Here is a 19,791-nt window from a genome sequence, read left to right as displayed (position 1 = left end):
CAGAAAATACTGTGTACGTCTCTCGAGCAATTTTTCACACCTGTCATGTGGAATTAAATAGACGCGTTTTTAAATTGATATATGCGCATCAGATGAAAATTTTCAAACAACACTGCCAATATCAATAAAACTAATTATCTCCTGTCTGTGTAGTGACCGCGAACGCTACTATATTAACAAAAAATCTTGCTTGCTTTAAAATCGAAACAGCAATTTTTTACACGCCGCTTTTTGCATTTTTATCTAAACACAAACACAATCTACGATTTGTATAGCAGGTGCCGCACGGAAACTACTTATTGGCGCTCTCCCGATTCGTAATAAAAAACTCAAAACCAAAGCCGCTCATCGACTAACTAAAGAACAGGCATATTTGTTATAATTAAACTCACACTTAACCAATGGTATAGAAGAAAATATTTAAAAAAAAAAAGAATTGCTTGTGGCAAAATTTGTCTGCGCAGAGTTGGGCGTAGTGAGACAGTTTTCGTTTCGGTGTTCATCTCAGCATAAAAAAAATATAACGATTAGTTCCCAACTCTGGAAACCAAACCAGTGCTTTTAGCATTTTTCGTTGTAATTGAAAAAACAAACAATTAAGCAAAAACCCGCAGAAAATAACAACTTAATCGCATCAAAAAAGGTAATGTTAAAGAAAAAATTGCTCAAAACAACCGATGTATGCCTATTAGTGAAGAGGATAACGAGAGGAATTTTTGAGAAAAAAAAATAATAATCAGCAGGTGAAAAAAATAACAATTTATTTCGTCGCAAGCCTATGTATAAATAAATCAAACCGCGGATTACCGAGCAAGAACTTATATAAATGTTTGCACCTTTTTTACCCGTTTTCCATTCGTACGTGGTTGAGATAAACTCGAAAGCTGCAGCTGTAAAATAATTATACTTTGATTAATTATTGTGATGTGCGTCGCCTAATTAGCGGATTAAGTACGCGTAAATATGCATACAAAAATTAAATAGCAGCCTCGTTGATTATATAATTGTACCGGAAACCGCGTCTTGATATGTTCCTATAAACGACGAAGGCTCGACTGGACAAGTTGATTTAATTGTAAAAAATTTAAATAATTTGTTCACTTGAGCCTTGCACCGACCAAACCGATCATCCTAAACTCTACTTTCATTAATCACTCACTATAAAATTATTGTATTTGCACGAAAATCAACCCAACGCAGTGTGTCAAATTTAAAAAAAGAAGCAAAAACCTCTCGCACGAAAAGCGTCCTGCTGCTTGATTTTTACCGAAAGAAAATATTAACGAGAAAAATGCGTGGTATTTCTAAAATTAAAGTGTAACATAATTGAATAATTATTTCTCAATACATGTAGAAGCAAAAGAAGTTTAGCGTGAGCTGAAAATCAAGTATGAAGAAAAAAATAGGATTCCTCGCCTCGTCTATAGTGTTCGACTTATTGTTAGGATTTAAGAGCGAGCCCTTGTTTGGTAGCAGCAGGACTTCCATTCGCAAAAAGTACCAAAGCCTCCTATTTATATATCTCTGTGTTTGTTTGTAGCTCGACTCGATATTTTAAATAACACACTGATTTATGTACGTGCCATTTGTTCTTTGCACACTGAATTGGTGCCAATCACACGAATTATGTTTAGACTAGAGCGGCGATTTTTCAAAGCGCCGTCGACTTAACGACAGCATGCCAAATTTTTTGTACAGTAAACATAAAACTTTCAACTATACTTCCAAGATTTTCCAACAACACACACACATTTCAACATAAAACTGTGTAAAAGCGTGGATCATGGAAATCCCTTCGCGCAAAAACTAATATACACATACTTAAATTGTTGAGAGAAAATGCTGATTTATTCGTTTTATAATTAATTACTTTGGCTATTAATGGATAAAAGTTAATTTATTCTCTCTTTGTGTGTACCGCGGGCTGCATTAAGGCTCTCAGCAAAAGTCAAAATTTGCTAGAATTGTATGATTATCAACTTAAAAAAGAACTATTATTGTACATAATTATGGAATTGTGGCTTCGTGTAGAAGTGGAGAGACCTTCTTCTGACCCTTGATTCATAAACGGACATCCCCGCAAACACATCACAAGATCTATCGTTGTAAAATCAATTTTAATGAAATGTTTAATAAAAATATTTAAAAGTTCAATCCGTATATTTTCATTTAAATAATTTTAGAAAAATAACCAAATAAATTAAATTTAAAAAAAGAAGAGGAATAGGTTTTTTTGAGCAGAAATAATTTAGGCAAAAATATTTATAATATTATTATTTATTAGAGTTCTGATTCATATATATATTTTAATTTGATACATACTTTGGAAATAATTATATTTTTTATTTAGCCAACAATAATAGACACAGAGTCATTTCTTATTTAACTCCCGAAGGTGATTATGCAGACGCAAGATCATGAACTCACAAAGGTGAATTTGATGATGTCTATGAAGGCACTGATGTACAATAATTATCATTTTGTGCATCAAAAACAATCCAAAAGTTAAACTGTTGAATATAAAAAATACTATCTCTCTCTTAATGGCACAAAGGTTTGGTGTAATTAAAACAGTACAAAATGAACTTGTCGGAAGGCTGAGTCGTGTGAGATTACTGGTTATCAACATTTGTGCTTGTTAATCAGTTCAAAAAATGGTTTTACATAAAATATGCATATGGATAAAAATCAACAATAAGTGCAAAATACGGCTGCAGTGCCTTTTTACAAGAGAAAAATGCGGCGTTAATAAATTAAAATTACGACGTTTTCAAATACAGTTTTTGAGTCCAGACTAGTGTGCTAGTAGATTAATTTTGTTATTAAAAATATCAACAAGAAATATAATACTGACAGCTCTCCTAACTTTTACAGGCTAGATCTCTTAAGAAGAGTGATTATTATCTATAAGTCACAATTAGTGCAAATTTTGATCTTCTGATGAAAAAGGCAGAATTTTTTTTCAAATATGATTTACACATAGAAGCACTTTTTCGAAGGCATCCAATTCAAGGCGACGGTCGTTGCGTTTAGCGTTGCATTTTCTCAAGAATGGGCATGACCATGTCAAAAGTGGGCCGCTTGCCAGGGTCCTCGTTTATGCAGATCCTGATCAGTTTGCTCAGGTGGGCTGAAATTCCAGGCGGAACAGCAACTCGAAGACCTTCCAGGGCAATCTAAAAGTATATGAAATCACAAGTTACAATTTTTAGCTTAAATTTTTGATTTTGGAATTTTATAAATTTCCAAAATTTACCTTCATGCCACACTCCATTGGTGAAAGGTCAGCAAAAGGCACTTCGCGAGTGGCCAACTCCCACAGCAGGATGGCAAAAGACCACATGTCGGAAGCCTCCCAGTTCCGCTCTTTCGGTCCCTTTGACAGGGCTGGAAATAAAAATTCCATTTTAAATTTTTTTTACTCGTCCAAATTTTAACTTTTCACCTTCTGGAGACATCCAAGCAGGCTGGTAAATTCTGTTTCTCTCTTGGAAGGAGAATTTGGCATCGCCCATGTTGATTTTGGCAGTGAGGTCGTCATCGATCTAAAAAGTTGAATTTGAAATTTAGAAGAAAAGAAGTCGGAAAGTAAATCATAAATTTACCATGACGTGGTATGAGTTGAGGTGGAACTGGGGAGTGATCCTCTCGATCGAGTGCAAAAAGGCCATTCCTCGAGCAACTCCGAGGGCGAATCGAAGAGCTTGGGCGTTGTCAACAACGAGACCGCCTGTCTCTTCGTGCAGAAGGCGGAAAAGAGAGCCGTTGGGCAGCCACTGGCTGATGACCACCAGTCTCGGTGGCGAGTTGCAGCAGCCGAGAACGGGAAGCACATTGGGATGGGAAAAGATTCTGCAAAAACAAAATCAAAATTAGAATTAATATATAAAAATAAAAAACCTTTTTAGGAAATTAGCCATAAAAATTTGTTTCATTTAAAAAATATGTGAGTAATGGAATTTAATGCATCATTTTTTTTCCTTATCAAATTTAATTAAAAAAGATTTCCATTTTTTAAATTTATTAAATAATTAAAAATTTTACTGTATATTTATTTAAAATTACCTGAGTTTTGGGAATTCTTCATTAAAGTCCCTCGAAATGCGAGGGGTGCATTCTCGGACCGCCAGGATTTTGGCCACAATGTCGTTTTTCTGCCAGCGACCCTTCCACGTCTCACCAGACGGACCCTCCGCAATTCTTGTGTGCAGAGAGAGTTCTCCGATGTCAATGCCCCTGTGTCTCGACAAGGTTGCGTCTCGGCTGCGAGTCTTCATGCCCAACCAGCTCTGATCCTTGAACTGGATTTTCTTCAGATCTTGGCCGTTGGAAGTTGCCAGCTCTAAATTTCAAAATAGAAATTTAAAAAAATTAAAATTCAGATAGATTTAAACTGACCGTGAAGCTGCTTTGAGAGCTGGCCTTTGGCTTTGTCCAGGGGAGTGTCGCCATCTTTGTTGGCTATGGAGACCAGGCTGCCCTGAGCTACCAAGTCCTCGGCAATCAACTGGTAATTCCAGAAGCAGGCGTAGTGCAGAGGGGTGTTTCCGTGTTCGTTGGTAAAATTGACGTCAGCTTTGTTCCGCAGCAACTTCAAAATTAAAAATAATAATCAATATTTATAAAAGGAATTAATGTAAATGATTAAAACTTTAATGAATCTAAATAAAAAAAAAATACATCAATTAAAGATGAGTAAAGGTTTATTTTAATAAAATTGTAAAAAATGTACCAAAAGGAGAACTTACGTGGTGTAAAATTTCTCTGTGTCCATGGGCAGCGGCCAAGTGGAGAGGAGTGTCATCTCCTCGGTTTGTCACGTTGATTCTGGCTCCTCGTTGGATCAGCAGCTCGACAATTTTTGTGTGGCCCTCCTTGCAAGCCCAGTGCAGTGGGCTGAAGCCATGATCGTCACTGGAAAAATAGAAAACATTGAAAAAAAAATTAAACAAAAACAGGAAAAAATTATTTACTTTCAAAGAGTTAAACTCAAATAATAATTCAAGTCACTTGATCTATCTTTTTTTTCTTTTTACAGTCTAAACCAAGATTTTAATTGACTGTGGTCACTTTGTGGCCTTTGTTTGATTAAAAAGGCCACGCCCCCATAAAAGGAAACTGAAATTTCCTTTGAGCTAAATAAAAGCATGAAATATTTTAATTGGAAAAACCCTTTTCCAGCATTTGAAACTGTCTAACAAATTTCAATAAGTTAAAACCTCGCAACTAAGGGTAAATTTTGGGTTCGAACAGACATTAGGGCTCACGCCCATTTGACCCAGAAACATGACGACAGCAGACGACTTTGGCAAGAGTCAAAATAAATAAAAAATTACACACCCCTGGTTAAGGTCGTGTTCGGTGTCGTCGAGCCAGACTCGCACTTGCATGGCGTTTCCCTCGCGGGTCCATTGGAAAATGTCCTCCATGTCCGGCGCGGATGGAAAAGGCCTCCTTCAAAACAGCTCGACCGACAGCCAGCAATAATACCAGTCTTGACTCTTATGCCTATAAATAGAAGTGAGTGAGAGAGGGACCAGCAGAGGCTGCGGCCCACACGGCGATGACGAAATCGTCGCCGAGTTTCCTGCCAAATGGCCGCTCATTCGCTTACCGACTCGTCAAAACGGCTCCCGAACGTTCAAAAACCCCGTGAAAACCAAATTTCGGCACGAGGTTCGGCCGACAGCCAGATTTTCCGCCGAAAAGCGGAGCTTTGTTGACAAATAAAAACAGACGGGGCGATGCCCTGGAGACACCTGGTGGCGGACGTTCGCAGTGAGATTTCAAACAGATCTGGCGCGAAACATGCATGCAAAAGGCCTATCCAATTTTAAATAAAATTGTATTAAAATTTAAATTATAAGATAATAAAATGTGAGATTTATTTCGGCAACTTTTTTTAATTCCCTCGCCCAAGTTTATTCTGACAATTTCACTTTATTTTCTTTTTCAAAATTTGTATTTACCGAGAAGAATAAATAATTATAATCGTAAATTACGAATTATGTAGAGTGGTTTGGAGGTTTTGGGTATTATTTTTTTTTATAAATTTCTGACCCTCAATTTTGAGCAAATAATAAATAAATCAAAATATAAGAATGAGAAAAAATTATCAATGCTCTTGCTCACAAGCATTTATTCACTCTGGAATGAATCGCGAGCGCACCATCTAGACTGAATTGCCAGCCGAATATTTGCATCAACTTTTGCCTGCACGCTGCGCCGTGCCTCGTGCAGCCACTGCTGGCCCGCCGCGACTTTCTGCATTCGCTGCCTGCATTCCGAACATTGCCAGACTTGCGAAGCCGTTTGTGCGAGCGCAAGCAAAATGATTGAGTAATTCCAACAATTTTTTTATGGACTGGAAAGAGCGGAAAAATTCTTGAAATGCGGTGGAGGAGAATTTCAAAAATGGAATCAATGTGCTGGGTGGTATAAAATTATTTACCTACGCGATAATTGTTTAATTCTCTGTTTTGTTTAGAGCGACAAACTCCTGAACATTGTTTATTCATACAAGATAAAATACATTTAATAATGAAATGGAACTTTGATATTAACAGGGTTGACGAGCGCTCTTTTCAGAAAATTGCGCTCGCGCTCCCGCTTTCCAACTTTTCCTCACGCGAGCGCTCAAGCTCGCGCTCTTTACCCAAAAGAGCGCTCGCGAGCGCTCTCTTTTTCTGGGGTCGCTATTTTTTTAAGTGAAATTGTTATTTGGATGGGTTTTCTTCAATATATTTCTTATGTACAATTCTATTTTCAATGCTATTTTTTGTATGGTCTGAAAATATCCTTACTTCCATTGAGTTTCATACAAATATTTTTCGAAAAATTTGGAAAATGAAAAATTCTCTATGTTTTACGAGCAATATTTCACCAATTTATGGTCCCAGAGTGAATAAATGCTTGTGAGCAAGAGTATTGATAATTTTTTCTCATTCTTCACCTCAATGAACGTTTCCTACGCCCGTATGGGAAAAGACAAAACATGACCTTATAATATGTTATTTAAATTTATAAATTGTTAAAAAAAAAAATTTTTATTAAAAAATAATTTTAATTTTTTAATTAATTAAAATTTTAATTTTTATCAAATTTCGCTTGTATAAATTTAAATATTGAAGAATTGTACTCTGATGAGGTATTTTCAATAAACTATATTTATAATATACAAAATTTATGTTGATTACGTTTAAACTATTAAACTGATTTGATTTAATTATACTCGAAAGTATATATATATTTTTTATAGTCTATAAAAAAATGTCGCAAACTTTTATTAAAATAGCTACTTAAAAATTAAAAATGATAAAATTCTCCTGAATAATTGAATTCATAGTCAATGGAGGTATCCAATTGAGACAGGTTTTTTATTATGTGGGTTAAAAAGAGAGCGCCCCTTTTTCTTTCACGGATGAGAGTAGAACTGGGGGTTCAATTAAATTTATAAGGTATGTAATTAACAATTACCTGGTTGAGCTCATTGTTGATTGCAAAGGGTGGCTTTCAATGAGTTTTTTTGGGTAACGCTTTCGTTTCTAAAAATAAAATTAGTTGTATTACAAAGAAATAAATAGATATCTAAATAATTTTTGGAATATCCTACTACAAGTTTTCGGTCTTCGGCGTTTTTACTCGGCCCTGCAAAACCCGAACCCCCATGTGAGGATTTTGGTCTATGACGGCCTTGAGGCGATTGCGAAAAAGCATTGTGAGCTCGCGCTATTTATTAAAAAAAAAACTCCTTCTGGCCATTTAGTTAATGTTAAACTTTTACTCAAGTTGGAGGGCAAAATTTTCATTAGCTTGCTAAGGGTTGTTTTATTTATGACTCTAGAGCAGCGCGGGCCGCGGGGATCAAAAGTGAGCCCGGCGGCGGGCTGTTGCAAAATTTTATTTTTATTCGAACTGCTCGAAATGATTTACAATTTATTTTCTTATTTCCACGTTTGAATTTAAATTTTCCTTGGCCAAAATTCTCTATTCAAATTTTTTGGAATAAATACCGCTCTCGTTTGAAAAGCAAAAAAAAAATAATTCACTTGAGTTTATAAAAAAGCCATCGCCAGAGACATTGCACTTGCACCGCTGAAATGAAAATTAATTATTTTCTCTACCATACTTTCTACTTCTACTTTTTCCTAATTTTCCTTTTTATTTTTTTGTGTCTACTTCACGAATTTTTCACGTCGGCTGCCTTTTCTGGCCGGCGCGAGAAGAGATGAGCTCTCGCTCTCGCGCGTGGTTTGCTCAGCGCGCGAGAGAGCCGTTGTTGTCGCACCAGATCTGCATATCGATCGTTTAAAAAAATGTTATATGGTCCACAATAATGCCTTTTCAAAAGCTGTTATTGACGAATCGGCCTCCTCGCAACTTGCGCAAATTTGTTTAAATTTTAGTTTTAGATTTCAAAATTAATTTTATTGTTGCATAATTTCTCAACTGAGTCCCGAGTCCTGCTTGAACACAAATTCTTGTTCGTCTGATGATGGTGCTGCGTTTGGCCGCGGAAGGCAGTTTTCCGAAATGACGAGGTGCCTTTTTATTAATTTCTTCGTCGCAATAGGCTGCCTGACTCATGAAGGGAGATTTCTGCACGGGCTGCCACGCTTCTGGAATATGTTGACTGTTGAGGTTCTTCCACATCAGCTTTTTCAATGAGGACGAAGCCTGCTTTCTTCAACCCCATATATTATATTGCATTTTCTGTTTTTATTTTCTTCAGAGAATATTGTTCTGATAAATTTTTCATGAAGGAAAAATCTAAACATGTTGCATAATTTTGTAAATTTTTTCAGATAAACAACGGTTTTATTACAGCTTTGAACGTCAAAATTAAAAATCATTTTTTAATTACATTAATTTTATTTAAAACGAACCAAATTTGCAGAAGGAGAGGGAAAGCAGCGTGGAGGGTTTGCGTCGTATGGAAAAAAGTGGCGCCGGCCAGCAGCTGGCCCGGCTGGTAAGATAAGCACTACAAGATATTTTTCTTCCATCAGCATTCTTCGCAAATTAAATATTTGAAATTGATTAAAATAAAAATTAAAAAAAATCAAAAATTTTAAAAAAGCTTGAATTAAAAAATTCGAAATCATACGTAATGAAAGATGGTATTTCTAAATTAAATCTTACTGCAAAAAATTGATATTGACTATAGATTCAGATTTAATTGATTTAATGCTCTCCAATTTAAACAATTAAAATATTGGCGTTAAAATTTTATTTATTTATTAAATAAATAAATAAATTTTATCTGTATTTAATTGCTCTCATTTCTTTATTGCAAGGAAAAAATTACATAATTTGATGTTTTTATAAAACATTTTTTGAACAAAATAATTCCAAACACTGATTTAAACAGTTGAAAAAAAGAACACCCCGAGACCAGTGTTTTCAAAAATTTTTCCATCGCAGAATTGGAACCTCCTGAGACTTGTCATGCACTGGTTTTCTAATAAAAAAATGTTAATTTAAGAAAAAAATTTATTATATTTTAATTTTAAAAAGCTTACGATTTGTGAAAGTTTTCTGCTCAGGGCACATCTGGTGGATAAATTTTATAACTTTACTGATAATTTGGCAAAAATATGACTCAAATTTACCCATAAAATCTCCGACTGAATCAGCTGCATGAACATCAAAGGCACGGAATTCACGTCAGTGCCAGAGCAGGATAGCGTCTCGTAATCGTCGACGATAACTGATTGTTAAAGAAGAGGATTTTAATAGTTCCACTGGGGATTAAAAATTTTTACTGTCCGTCACTGGATACGCATTGAAATAGTTATCAACATTGACTGGATTCAGTATGCCCTCTAAGGTTGTGACCCAAGTGGCACTTTTACCCGCCGTCACAGATTTTTTGAAAGCATTAACATTAATAGTTGCATCAGCATTCTATTTTTATTAAAATTCATGTAATAAATTTAAAAAACATACAAATTTGTTATTACCAGCCAAGAATTTGCTTTAAAGACGCACTCCGCAAATAACTGGAAATGAAAATAAAAATAATAATTTAGAAAAAATTAGGCTTTGTTTTATTTACTGCTGGTTTGCACAAAGTTTTAACTGAAAATAAGTGAAATTAGTTAAAATGGTAGAGGTTTCATTTTAATTATTACTAATCTTTGAGGTCAAGGTAACTGAATTATCGGCTTTTGCTTGCAGAGAATTTATGTTGTACGAGTTGAGCCAGTCAATCATTGCGGCGGAGCCGTACTTTTTGATGCAAGAACGAGGAATGAGAGCTGAACCCAGCAAAGACGGTAGCGGCGTGTTGCAGCATTTCAAAACAGTAGACTTAAATAGTTTGATAATATGCATATGAAAACTGAAAAAATTTTAAACCTACTTCAAATTTTTGCGACGCGCAAACGGTCTGATTGATTCCCACAGCTTTTGCATTGGTATCAAAAAAATCGGCTATATTTTTATAGATATAAGAAAATATTTATTTTTAAAATCATAATGTAACCTACCCTGGTTGTAGATTTCAATTTCCGCGCAAGCTCCGAAGGAAACCTGATTTTTTTATGGAAATATATAGTCATTTTAAATTCTGTTGAATGTAGTAAAATTTAAATTTATATACCAAAAAAAGTGTCAGACTAAAGTGAAGCAACATTTTTGGGGAGTTGACGTGTTAACGTGCGACTGCGAGAAATGAAACTGGTGTGCAAACGAGGAAGTGATACTTTTAAGACAAAAATGTAAGTCAGACACGGGGAAAAAGTGCAAAAATTGATTAGGTTTTATGTCTCATAAATCAAAGAAACCGCCATAATTTGCCTAATTACCCGCACAGACACCGAGGACGGGCAAGATTTGCATGCCACCTTATCACTATATTGACCCGGAAAAAGATAATATTCGCAAGTTATATATGTGGGAGTTGCAACTGCGGAAATTGTGAATTTTCATTTGAAACCGAAAACAATGCTGACGTTTCTTGTCGCGGCAGCAATTTTATTGCAGGTCGCTCTTTTTGCGGCACCTCCAGACCGGTACGGAGATTTAGGTTTGATATTTTATATTTATAACTTCATCTAGGGAATTCATTTTACAAAATATTAACAATTCAATTAATAATAAAAAAACTTAATATAAAAAAAATTTAAAAAAAAAATGACCCGACTGCCAGTTTGCAAGCATATTTAATTTCTCTCCATTTAATTTAAATGTGCCACAATTGTCACCTTATGAATATTTATAACAAATTTTAATCAAAACGGAAATTGTATTTTTTGATCCCTTAATTATATAATTTTGAGCTAACTTTTATTTAGCTTCCACTTTCTTGATATTGCAAACTTTTTGCACAATTTCTAGCCTATTTGGAGAGCTTGGCACCCAAAAGACCTGTCGACGGCCAGTACACCTGGGTGTCGGAACTGTACCGTTGGCCTGACAAAACCGTTCCCTACATGATCGATCCAAACTCGAATTTCAGTAAGAAGGACAATATTTCGTTAAAAGTTTAGTAATTACGAAAATGGAATATTATTTAACACAGCTGCGGAACAATTGCAATTAATTTTGGATGGTTTTGACGAGATTATGGCCAAAACGTGCGTGAAAATTGTGGAGAAGACCAACGAAACTATATTTGTTACGGTGACCAATGTCAATGCAGGGTGTTTTGCCAACATGGGCTATTTGGGAGAATCCACTACAATGAATCTGGAACCAGGCTGTTTTTACTTGGTTTGAATTTAATCTTCTATTATATAATATTTTTTATTTGTATCTTATTCAGGGAATAGCGGTCCCCATTCATGAGTTCATGCATATTTTGGGATTCCACCACGAGCAAATCAGGTACGACAGGGACTTGTACATCAAGGTGATCTGGAACAACATACAAGAGACTACCAAGTTTAATTTTATAAAAACATCCAGACTGGCAATGTACCCAAAGTACACATATGACTTTTTAAGCGTTATGCAATACAGACTTAACAGCTTTACACTCACCGGGAGCAACACGATGGAACTAATGGTGAGATGAACGAATTAAATAACTAAATGTCAACTAAGTTTTTCACCCAGCCGGGTGTGAACCCTGGTTTTAATTCGTCTTTGATCGGCTGGTCCAAGCTGATGAGCACAACTGATATTGCAAGGATCAATTCAGCCTACAAATGCTGAAGATTTGACATTTTTCACAAGCGCACACACAAGTTGTTATTTGAAGATTGAACAATAACGCAAATAAAATGAAGACAATTACTAAAATGATGATTTATTTTTTTAAATTTTATTATATCCTTTCGAGATTTTGAAAATGAGTGGAATTTATATTTCACTGCTATGTGGACAAGAAAAATAAAAAATATTTTTCTTTTTTAACTTTTACTGACAATGAGTATTTTTTTTTTTTTTTTTTTTGAGGATTTTGTTGGTGCAAATTTTTGGAAAAAGCAGTGCTTGCATTGCATTGTTCAGTGCGGTTCAGTGTATGGAAAATAAAATTCAAGCACAACTCTTCGTGGAGATAATAATTGAAGAATGCTATTTAACCCTTCACAAAATTTAATGTCTTTGCAACAATGGTCGAAACAAGAAACAACTTTCAAATGTATCCCGGCAATGACCAACAAAATTAATTTCTTTTGTAGTAATTAAACTTGTAAAGAACAGCTTTGCTCCTTTGCATAATTATCTCTTAATACAGAGGTATACAAAAAATTAAGTAGTTTTGATTGAATATATTTGCATTATTTTTTTTACAATGAATTTTTTAAAAATAATTTATTATTGAAAATTTTAATAATAACACAAATCCAAAATGATTTCAAACGGTTCCAAAACTTCCAAAATAGTACAACCCCAGACGGTTATCTTTCCTTTTAATAAATGGTACTATAGAAATAACAATAAAGCCAATTTTAATTTTCTCATTTTCTTGCGTGATTACTTTTTTTAATAATAATTTAAATTATTGAGGGTTTGTTAAGATGAGGGTAAAATGATATACAAAGAACCTAAAATCCAACGTTGCATAGTGAAATTTTATTGCACAATTTTTTTACAAACACCATCTTAAATTTAATGATTTGTTTAGTTTTGTCGTATTTTAAGTTTCTATCATCTAACATTTGAAATTTAGGTTTTGGTTAATTTTAAGGTTTTTAGTTTTTCTGAATATAACATTGATATAAATATCTAACTTTCTTCACACATACATAAATTTGAGGGATGAAGAAGGTTTGATCCAGCTTTTGACGAAGTTTACAAATTTAAAGATTAATTTATTTCAAACAAACAGGGGTGGGTCAGTTTATAGATCGGCATTCTTGCAGCGACATGCACATTTATTATGGATGGGCGCCAACCTAAACAACAAACAATTTCAAATGTGAAAAAATGGTGTGCAGAATAAATTTCAAGATTTTTTTCGTTCACCAAGGGGTCGGCAAAGATTATGGCAGGACCCATTTATACAGAGCCAATCACAACAATTTTCCATCCTGTATTCACGTGATATTCAACAATGCATAATGCATGCATGGTATAAGAATTAATCTTGTTTTCTTTCTTGAGACGCGCGTGTGGCACACGTTTCTGTGTGTGTGAAAGGCGCTGTCAACCTTGCGTGATTTACGAGGGCTCGCCGAAAAGCTGGCCATTGTCGTAATCACGCGAGCCGCCTATGGTGAGCCGGGCCTTTGCTTTCATCGCGTCTGACAACGGAATCTGACCAAGAATAAATTCATTTTATTTATTATCCAAATATAAAATTGCCAGAAAAAATTATTTATGATTTTATCATAAATCGTGTTGCTAAATTCTTAAAAAAGGCGTAAATAAAAATTTTATACTAAAAATCAAATTTATTTTCTATCTGATTTGGAACTGACCTTTGCGCGTCCTGCCTCGACGTGTGACTTGTAACAAAACTCCAAAAGGGCTACTCCCATTGCAAGGACCAAACCGCCGATAAGAATGTAAAATATACCAGCAACGTTGCTCAACGATAGTTCATTTCTGGATGCGTCCTAAAACATAATAAAAAAGGTTTTCAATATTAGTTTTAAACACTAATAATATTTTGCACCTTATGTGACATAAATCTAGTCATACCAAAGATATTCATATTTTAATCAAAAATTGATTTGCTTGTAAATGGCTTCATAATTTTTCAAAAGTTGAATTTTAATCTTTGCAGTTTACTGGTTCCTTTTCATTTTCATCCAACAATTCATTGTTTCCATGACAACAATTGTTTTAGATTTTTTAGCTAAATTTAGTATTGTATTTTAATTTATTAATACACAGAATTCATAAATATAAATATGCATGAATTAAAACATGATACACAGATTAAACCTTTACTTATGGTAAAAGCAAGTCAAATTAAAAAAAAAAATACTTTATAAAAATTAGATTTATAATTATTGGAAAAAACATTTGAAAGGAACAAAAATTACCTGTTTGTTGTCATGTCTGCACTCGGTGCGGTCGTACCACCATTTGTTCTTCAGCTTGGCCAGTTCGCCGTTCTCCTTGAGCGACAACACGGCCAGGTTGATTCCGTCTCGGAGCGGCGAGCCAAGAGGGGTGGCCACCCCGAAGCCCTTGGCGTCCAGGTTTCGGCCAACCTTCATGGTATCGCATGGCTCGCGCTCGTTTGTGTAATCGTTGGTCGGCGACTCGATCAACAGGGCGTACTTGCCTTTCGAGTGGCGAACGCGTCTGATTCCTTCGTCGTAGGTCTTGACAAACACGTGCTTCCGCGAATTCATGAACTCCCACATCTTGCTGTACAGGGTAATCTGTGAACGCTAAAAAAAGGAAATTTCCAAAAATTATGCAAGAGAAAAAACCGGATATTTATATTACGAAAATTAATAACTTTTGATTGTATATTGTATGATTTGGGCAGTATAATTGCAAAGTGATAAAAATCAAAGACACTTTGCAAATAAAATTTTAATTCTGGCTCTCCCAATACTCTATTCACAATAAAAAATTGAACCATCAAATAGATATTTGTAATATCTATAATAAAGTTAAATTTTCTAAAATTTTAAAATAATTTATAATACGTAAGCAAATATTAAAGAGTATAAAATATATTTTTAAATATACCTAAAAGTAAAACTAATGTGACGAGTAACATAATTAAAATTTAATAAATCGTACAGAAATAAATTATTTCAGTTTAAACAAAACTTACTCTAAAGAAGTCCCAGGTAGATCCGTGGTACAGGGTGCCGTACTCGACTTCAGTCTGGGAGGCCAAATCTTCAGGCGAGTTTATCGGAGCCACCATGCGCTCGACGGTGAGAAACGCAGCCAAGTTGGCAGTGTACGAAGAGATGAGGATGAGAGTGAAGAACCACCAGACGCTGCCCACTATTCGACCTGATATCGACCTGTCGAAAAGTGCTCAGTTTTTTAAGAATTCATTAGCAATAACTTTTTTTAATTGGCCAGAAGCAAGAGCGATCTCGAGTATAGCCATGATCTTAGAGAGGGAGCGCAGCAAAGCCGATTAATTTTTTATTTTCAAAGGCATGAAAATAATGATATCCAAGGAGATGATTGGGTGTCTAGCGAGGAAGCAAATTTAAAGGCAAAGAAGTCAAATTCAGAATTGGAACAAAACAATTTAAAATTTTACTTTTTTAAATATTTGATTTAATAAGAAAAAAATCAGTAGATATTTTTAAATTTATGCGTATAAAATTAATTAAAACTAATCTTAGCTAAATATATTTTTGGTTGAAATGTAACATTAAAATGTAAGCAACTATGAATATAAAGAGTAGTTTATATTAATTTTAATACTTTAAAAAAATATAATTATTTTATTTATTTTTTGCTTTATATGATTTATGATTTTTATTTTGTCAAATAAACTGATTTTCATAGTTGATCATCACACGCTGAATGAAAAAGCACATGAAAGTGAGCAATAAAAAAGCAAAGCCTTCTGAATCAAATGTAGCAAATATATGCGAAAGAGGTTTTTTTTCATTTTTTTTTGTACCTCGGCGAAATGTCGCATCCCTGCTGCATGAAGGCGCCGAGGGAGAACCAAAAACTGTTGAGCAGGCTGAAGTCGTTGGCGACGGCGGTGCCTGCCAGCGTCTCCTCGACCCTCCACTCGTACGGGCTGAACCGCGACACGATGAAGAGGACAACACTGACCCCGATATAGGAGAAAATGACACACACCCAGATCTCCTTGGACAACGGGTTAAGGAAGCTGAACACGCCGGGCTTTTGTTTCACCGGCTTTTTGATCATGATGGAAATGCCTAGGGACATGAACGGCTTGCTGAAGTCGATGACGCGCTCCCTCTCCGAGGTGATGGTCATGCTGGCGATCGCAATGTCTGCCTCCTGAAACACAACGGACAAAACGGTCAATCGGGGTCTGACCTGGGTAGCAGCACGTTGCCCTGCTTGAAGGCGCTCGCCAACGCGAACCACATGCAGTTTTTCAGGCTGAACTGGTGGCTGATGGACGTGGCGATGGCCACCCAGCCCATTTGCTGGACGTACCGAGTTCTCTAAATAATATATTTAAAGTAAATTTCAATTGGAATGTTTTTAATTTCAAACTACAATTTGAACTTTAAACTCAGATTTATCATAATTTAATTAAAATTGAATTACCAAAGTAAAATTTTAAACGTTTCCAAAGCACCGTGAATAATTATTATTTTAGCCGGTTTCATTTTCATAAATAAGCTTACAAAGCTTATTGTATTATTTTCAAGTTCTTCTTACAAATAAAATTTCTGATATTTTTGAATAGTTTCAAGGAGAGTAATAATAAAAAAATGCTTGTATTAATAAAAACAAGGCACATAATTTTTTTTTAGAATTTTCATTTGATATAATATTGAAAAAAAAATTATAAATGAAGGTAAAAAAACCCTAACTTCAATTAAAAAGATTCAAAAGATTGTTGCTTGATTTGCTTGCCCTCTGTTATAAGACACACGTAAGATGGTATCAAAATCAAAGTTCATCATTGCAGGGCGAAAAAAACGGTGCCACGTGGACGTCAGGTCCCGCCAATTCACATCACTAAAATTGATGGAATTTGTAGGCAACCTAACACAATATATATCTGTTAAAATGTTTATGATTTGGTGACATCAAAATCAAAAATTGATTTATCTTTAAGCTTTAAAATGAATTTAAAATATTGAGAGACACCCAAAGTGAAAATTTTTTGAAATTTCGGTCATTTTCCATTTAATGCAAAAACTTGTTTTGTTGGTATGTGCTATTCTCCCGCCAGTAAGTCACCTGTTATGAAATATGATTAGCGTTATGACTTTGGTTTAATGTTCAGTTTTGTGCGAATATTTTGCAATTTTTGCTCTAAAAATCGTAAAAATCGACCTGATCATTCAAGGAAACCTGCAGAGAACCTGCCGCAACGGTGGGCGGTCGAAAAACGGTCCCAAATCGACCAAAATCTCGCGTAAAAGGTATGCACATAAAATTTACATAAATGATGACAGAATTTAAATTTAATCAGGAATGAATCGTAATTTAGTCCAATTTTATTTCTCAGCATGGAAGTTTGGTCCGAAACCTGACCTGAAAGGTCAACGATGGCATGGTTATGTTAGAAGCGGCCAAAAGCGACCTTGTTGACTGAAATCTCTTACTTTCGATCACAAGGGTAAGTTTCATAATTTTACTCTAAACCAAATAGGATTTTTTTGTTTTGGATTTTAAATAGTTATATTTTTTAATATTTTCTTATGAATTTTTCCATCTGCTGTTTGCAGGACCAAACAGGGATCCTGTTGGAGTTGGGTTGGGGACAGCGGGTCCGGAGGGACCAAGGCAAGTTCCCCGATGGTCAAAATCTGGCCTCAAACCAGAGGGACTGTTTTGAGATGGCCACTGCCAATCAGGCAGGTTTTGTCATCAGGTCAGTTTCATACAAGTTAAAAGTTTCTTTGTTATGTTTCACCAATTCTGGTAGAAATTTGAAAAAAAAAAAAATCCTTTCCATTCTTTCCAAATTGAGAATTTCTAAGATAATCTTGAAAGAAACTATTAATTGAACAATTTGTAACATTACAAATTTATATAACAAATATTAAAAGATTTTTATATTGCTTACTCGTAGCTACTGAGCATTTTATATACTAATATTTATGTAACTGCTCCATTGATAAGAATGAAATACTGAAAAGCAACTTTCTGCGTAATAAAAGTTCAGGATTGGTTGATACAATACATTGTTAAGATCTTTAAGTTTGAATTTACTGTCATTTTTCAGAAAATAAAAAGATTTGATATTTGCATGGCAAAAGAATAATTTTTATATTTCCAAGGGCATTTTATCTGAATTTTATCAAACACATTCATTCTTCTGATTGTTGAATTTTTTGCCTTTGTTCATAATATTTTTATTTTTAATTATTACAATTTGATTACAAAATATTGATGGTAATTTGTCAAATTTATCTATAAGTTTTTAAAGATAAATCAATGTAAATACTTGAATTTTAATAAATTGTTGAGATATTTTGTTAAAATCTAAAATTTGGTAGAAAAATTTGTTTAAAAAATTATATATTTTGCAGATTTGAACTGTGTGTTGTGTGATCTTCAGTGTGAATTCAAAGAAGTGTCTTCAGGGACGTTAACTTCACGAAAAGTGTGTTCCCCATTTGGAGCAGCATCAACTTAAGAGTGAGTACCATTTTCATTTACTTTTGCCGCAAAGAGATTATTTATTTTTATGCATGAGAGGAGATGTGTAGTTTGTACGTTTGGTCTCCGTATCTCTTGCTCTGCATAATTACTTAGCAGGAAATGAGTTTAATAGCGCAAATCAACTCATTAAAAGGATTCGGCTATATTGAGTATCCATGAAAGTGCCTGCTGGTCGTTAATATCTGTTGTGAGAAATGCGCCGGAGAGAATTAATGCGCCTGATTTGTTGTTGGGCAAAATGCAAACAAATTCACGACGAATTTGAACGAATCAGTCGGCTTGACGAGAGCAATTCTCCAAATTTCCAGAGCAGATTTTTGAAATATTTGCTCTCATGACGAACGCAAGATATCTGCCCTTAATTTTTGCGGTTTTACAAGCGAGCACAGGAATGACCGGAATCCCACTCGAAAATAACGCAAACAATAAAACTGCGCTCAGTTGTAGATAAAATTAACTGCGCGCGTGTGATTCTGATATTTCAGCTTCTTAAAAAAATGATTTTCTTTGCCAAGTTATGGGACAGCTTTAAATAATTACTCTTTATTTTATGTTAAGGTTTTAACATTATAAGGTTTTAACTTTATCAAGAATCTTTTTATGATGTCCGCTTCTAACTATTTTATATTTTTAAATACAAGGTCATAATATAATTCTTAAATGAATCTTCAATATTTAAAGTAACTGCTCTTAACTCCTGCTGCTAATTTTTTTTTAAATAATATAAAGGGGAGGGGTACTACAAAATTAGGAATATTTTCAGTTAAAAATCATCACTTTTATGGTTTAAAAATATGCAAATTATTAAAAAAATTACCCCCTCATATTCATCACTCTTTCCCATCTGTGATATTTTTAGCCGCATTTTAAAATTGTTTATATCTACAATTGAAAACTCATTTGGATATAATTTAATTAATCATTAAGCGTTCAATAAAGGTCTGCTAGTCATGTGGACTATGGATTTCAGCTTTCAGCAGAACCTGCTAGTATTGGTTTTCCTTCCCAGACCTCTGGCAATGAATAAAGGAATAAAAATAAAATAGCATTTCTAAGTGATTATGGTTAAAGAGTTACATA

At 34.5% G+C, this 19,791-nt stretch overlaps 5 protein-coding genes across 6 annotated transcripts in view; 2 read left to right on the top strand and 3 right to left on the bottom strand.

Moving 5' to 3' along the window:
• Positions 1 to 2,328: 2,328 nt before the first annotated feature.
• LOC132204190 (integrin-linked protein kinase) lies at positions 2,329 to 5,774 on the bottom strand. Its single transcript, XM_059632529.1, has 9 exons — positions 5,615 to 5,774; positions 5,341 to 5,508; positions 4,749 to 4,914; positions 4,399 to 4,591; positions 4,066 to 4,342; positions 3,606 to 3,852; positions 3,446 to 3,545; positions 3,257 to 3,387; positions 2,329 to 3,176 (listed from the first exon to the last, which is right to left on the bottom strand). Exons 2-9 carry the CDS (start codon positions 5,427 to 5,429, stop codon positions 3,030 to 3,032), a joined length of 1,350 nt encoding a protein of 449 aa, XP_059488512.1. The 5' UTR covers positions 5,430 to 5,508; positions 5,615 to 5,774; the 3' UTR covers positions 2,329 to 3,029.
• Positions 5,775 to 9,262: 3,488 nt separating this feature from the next.
• Positions 9,263 to 10,700, bottom strand: LOC132204490 (uncharacterized). Its single transcript, XM_059633017.1, has 10 exons — positions 10,604 to 10,700; positions 10,491 to 10,533; positions 10,364 to 10,434; positions 10,134 to 10,311; positions 10,058 to 10,080; positions 9,963 to 10,001; positions 9,765 to 9,906; positions 9,612 to 9,709; positions 9,522 to 9,552; positions 9,263 to 9,460 (listed from the first exon to the last, which is right to left on the bottom strand). The coding sequence occupies exons 1-10, from the start codon at positions 10,634 to 10,636 to the stop codon at positions 9,363 to 9,365; spliced, it is 756 nt and encodes a 251-aa protein (XP_059489000.1). The 5' UTR covers positions 10,637 to 10,700; the 3' UTR covers positions 9,263 to 9,362.
• A 212-nt stretch (positions 10,701 to 10,912) lies between these two features.
• On the top strand, positions 10,913 to 12,235 carry LOC132204511 (zinc metalloproteinase nas-1-like). The gene is made up of 5 exons (XM_059633050.1): positions 10,913 to 11,029; positions 11,341 to 11,460; positions 11,525 to 11,715; positions 11,768 to 12,010; positions 12,061 to 12,235. Exons 1-5 carry the CDS (start codon positions 10,948 to 10,950, stop codon positions 12,157 to 12,159), a joined length of 735 nt encoding a protein of 244 aa, XP_059489033.1. The 5' UTR covers positions 10,913 to 10,947; the 3' UTR covers positions 12,160 to 12,235.
• A 766-nt stretch (positions 12,236 to 13,001) lies between these two features.
• LOC132204124 (glutamate receptor 1-like) overlaps positions 13,002 to 19,791 on the bottom strand; it is a 29,747-nt gene continuing 22,957 nt past the window's right edge. The window contains exons 13-17 of one of the 2 annotated variants that reach the window (XM_059632402.1): positions 16,402 to 16,532; positions 15,191 to 15,389; positions 14,442 to 14,795; positions 13,872 to 14,009; positions 13,002 to 13,707 (exon numbers count right to left, since the gene is read on the bottom strand). In XM_059632402.1, coding sequence (XP_059488385.1) covers positions 13,612 to 13,707; positions 13,872 to 14,009; positions 14,442 to 14,795; positions 15,191 to 15,389; positions 16,402 to 16,532 — 918 coding nt within the window. In that variant the 3' untranslated portion in view covers positions 13,002 to 13,611. Of the gene's footprint in view, positions 13,708 to 13,871; positions 14,010 to 14,441; positions 14,796 to 15,190; positions 15,390 to 16,006; positions 16,363 to 16,401; positions 16,533 to 19,791 lie in introns of both variants that reach the window. The other variant, XM_059632403.1, reaches the window with a different exon arrangement.
• LOC132204123 (tyrosine-protein phosphatase Lar-like) overlaps positions 17,294 to 19,791 on the top strand; it is a 116,271-nt gene continuing 113,773 nt past the window's right edge. Inside the window, exons 1-4 of the mRNA XM_059632400.1 lie at positions 17,294 to 17,465; positions 17,552 to 17,662; positions 17,772 to 17,917; positions 18,579 to 18,687. The gene's annotated coding sequence lies outside the window, so the exon portion shown is untranslated. The remainder of the gene's footprint in view (positions 17,466 to 17,551; positions 17,663 to 17,771; positions 17,918 to 18,578; positions 18,688 to 19,791) is intronic.

The sequence above is a fragment of the Neocloeon triangulifer genome, unplaced genomic scaffold (genome assembly GCF_031216515.1).
Source record: "Neocloeon triangulifer isolate White Clay Creek 2 clone unplaced genomic scaffold, ASM3121651v1 ptg000022l, whole genome shotgun sequence".
NCBI lineage: Eukaryota > Metazoa > Arthropoda > Insecta > Ephemeroptera > Baetidae > Neocloeon > Neocloeon triangulifer.
The sequence above is the reverse complement of the archived record's forward strand: the minus strand, read 5'-3'. Positions and strand labels throughout refer to the sequence as shown.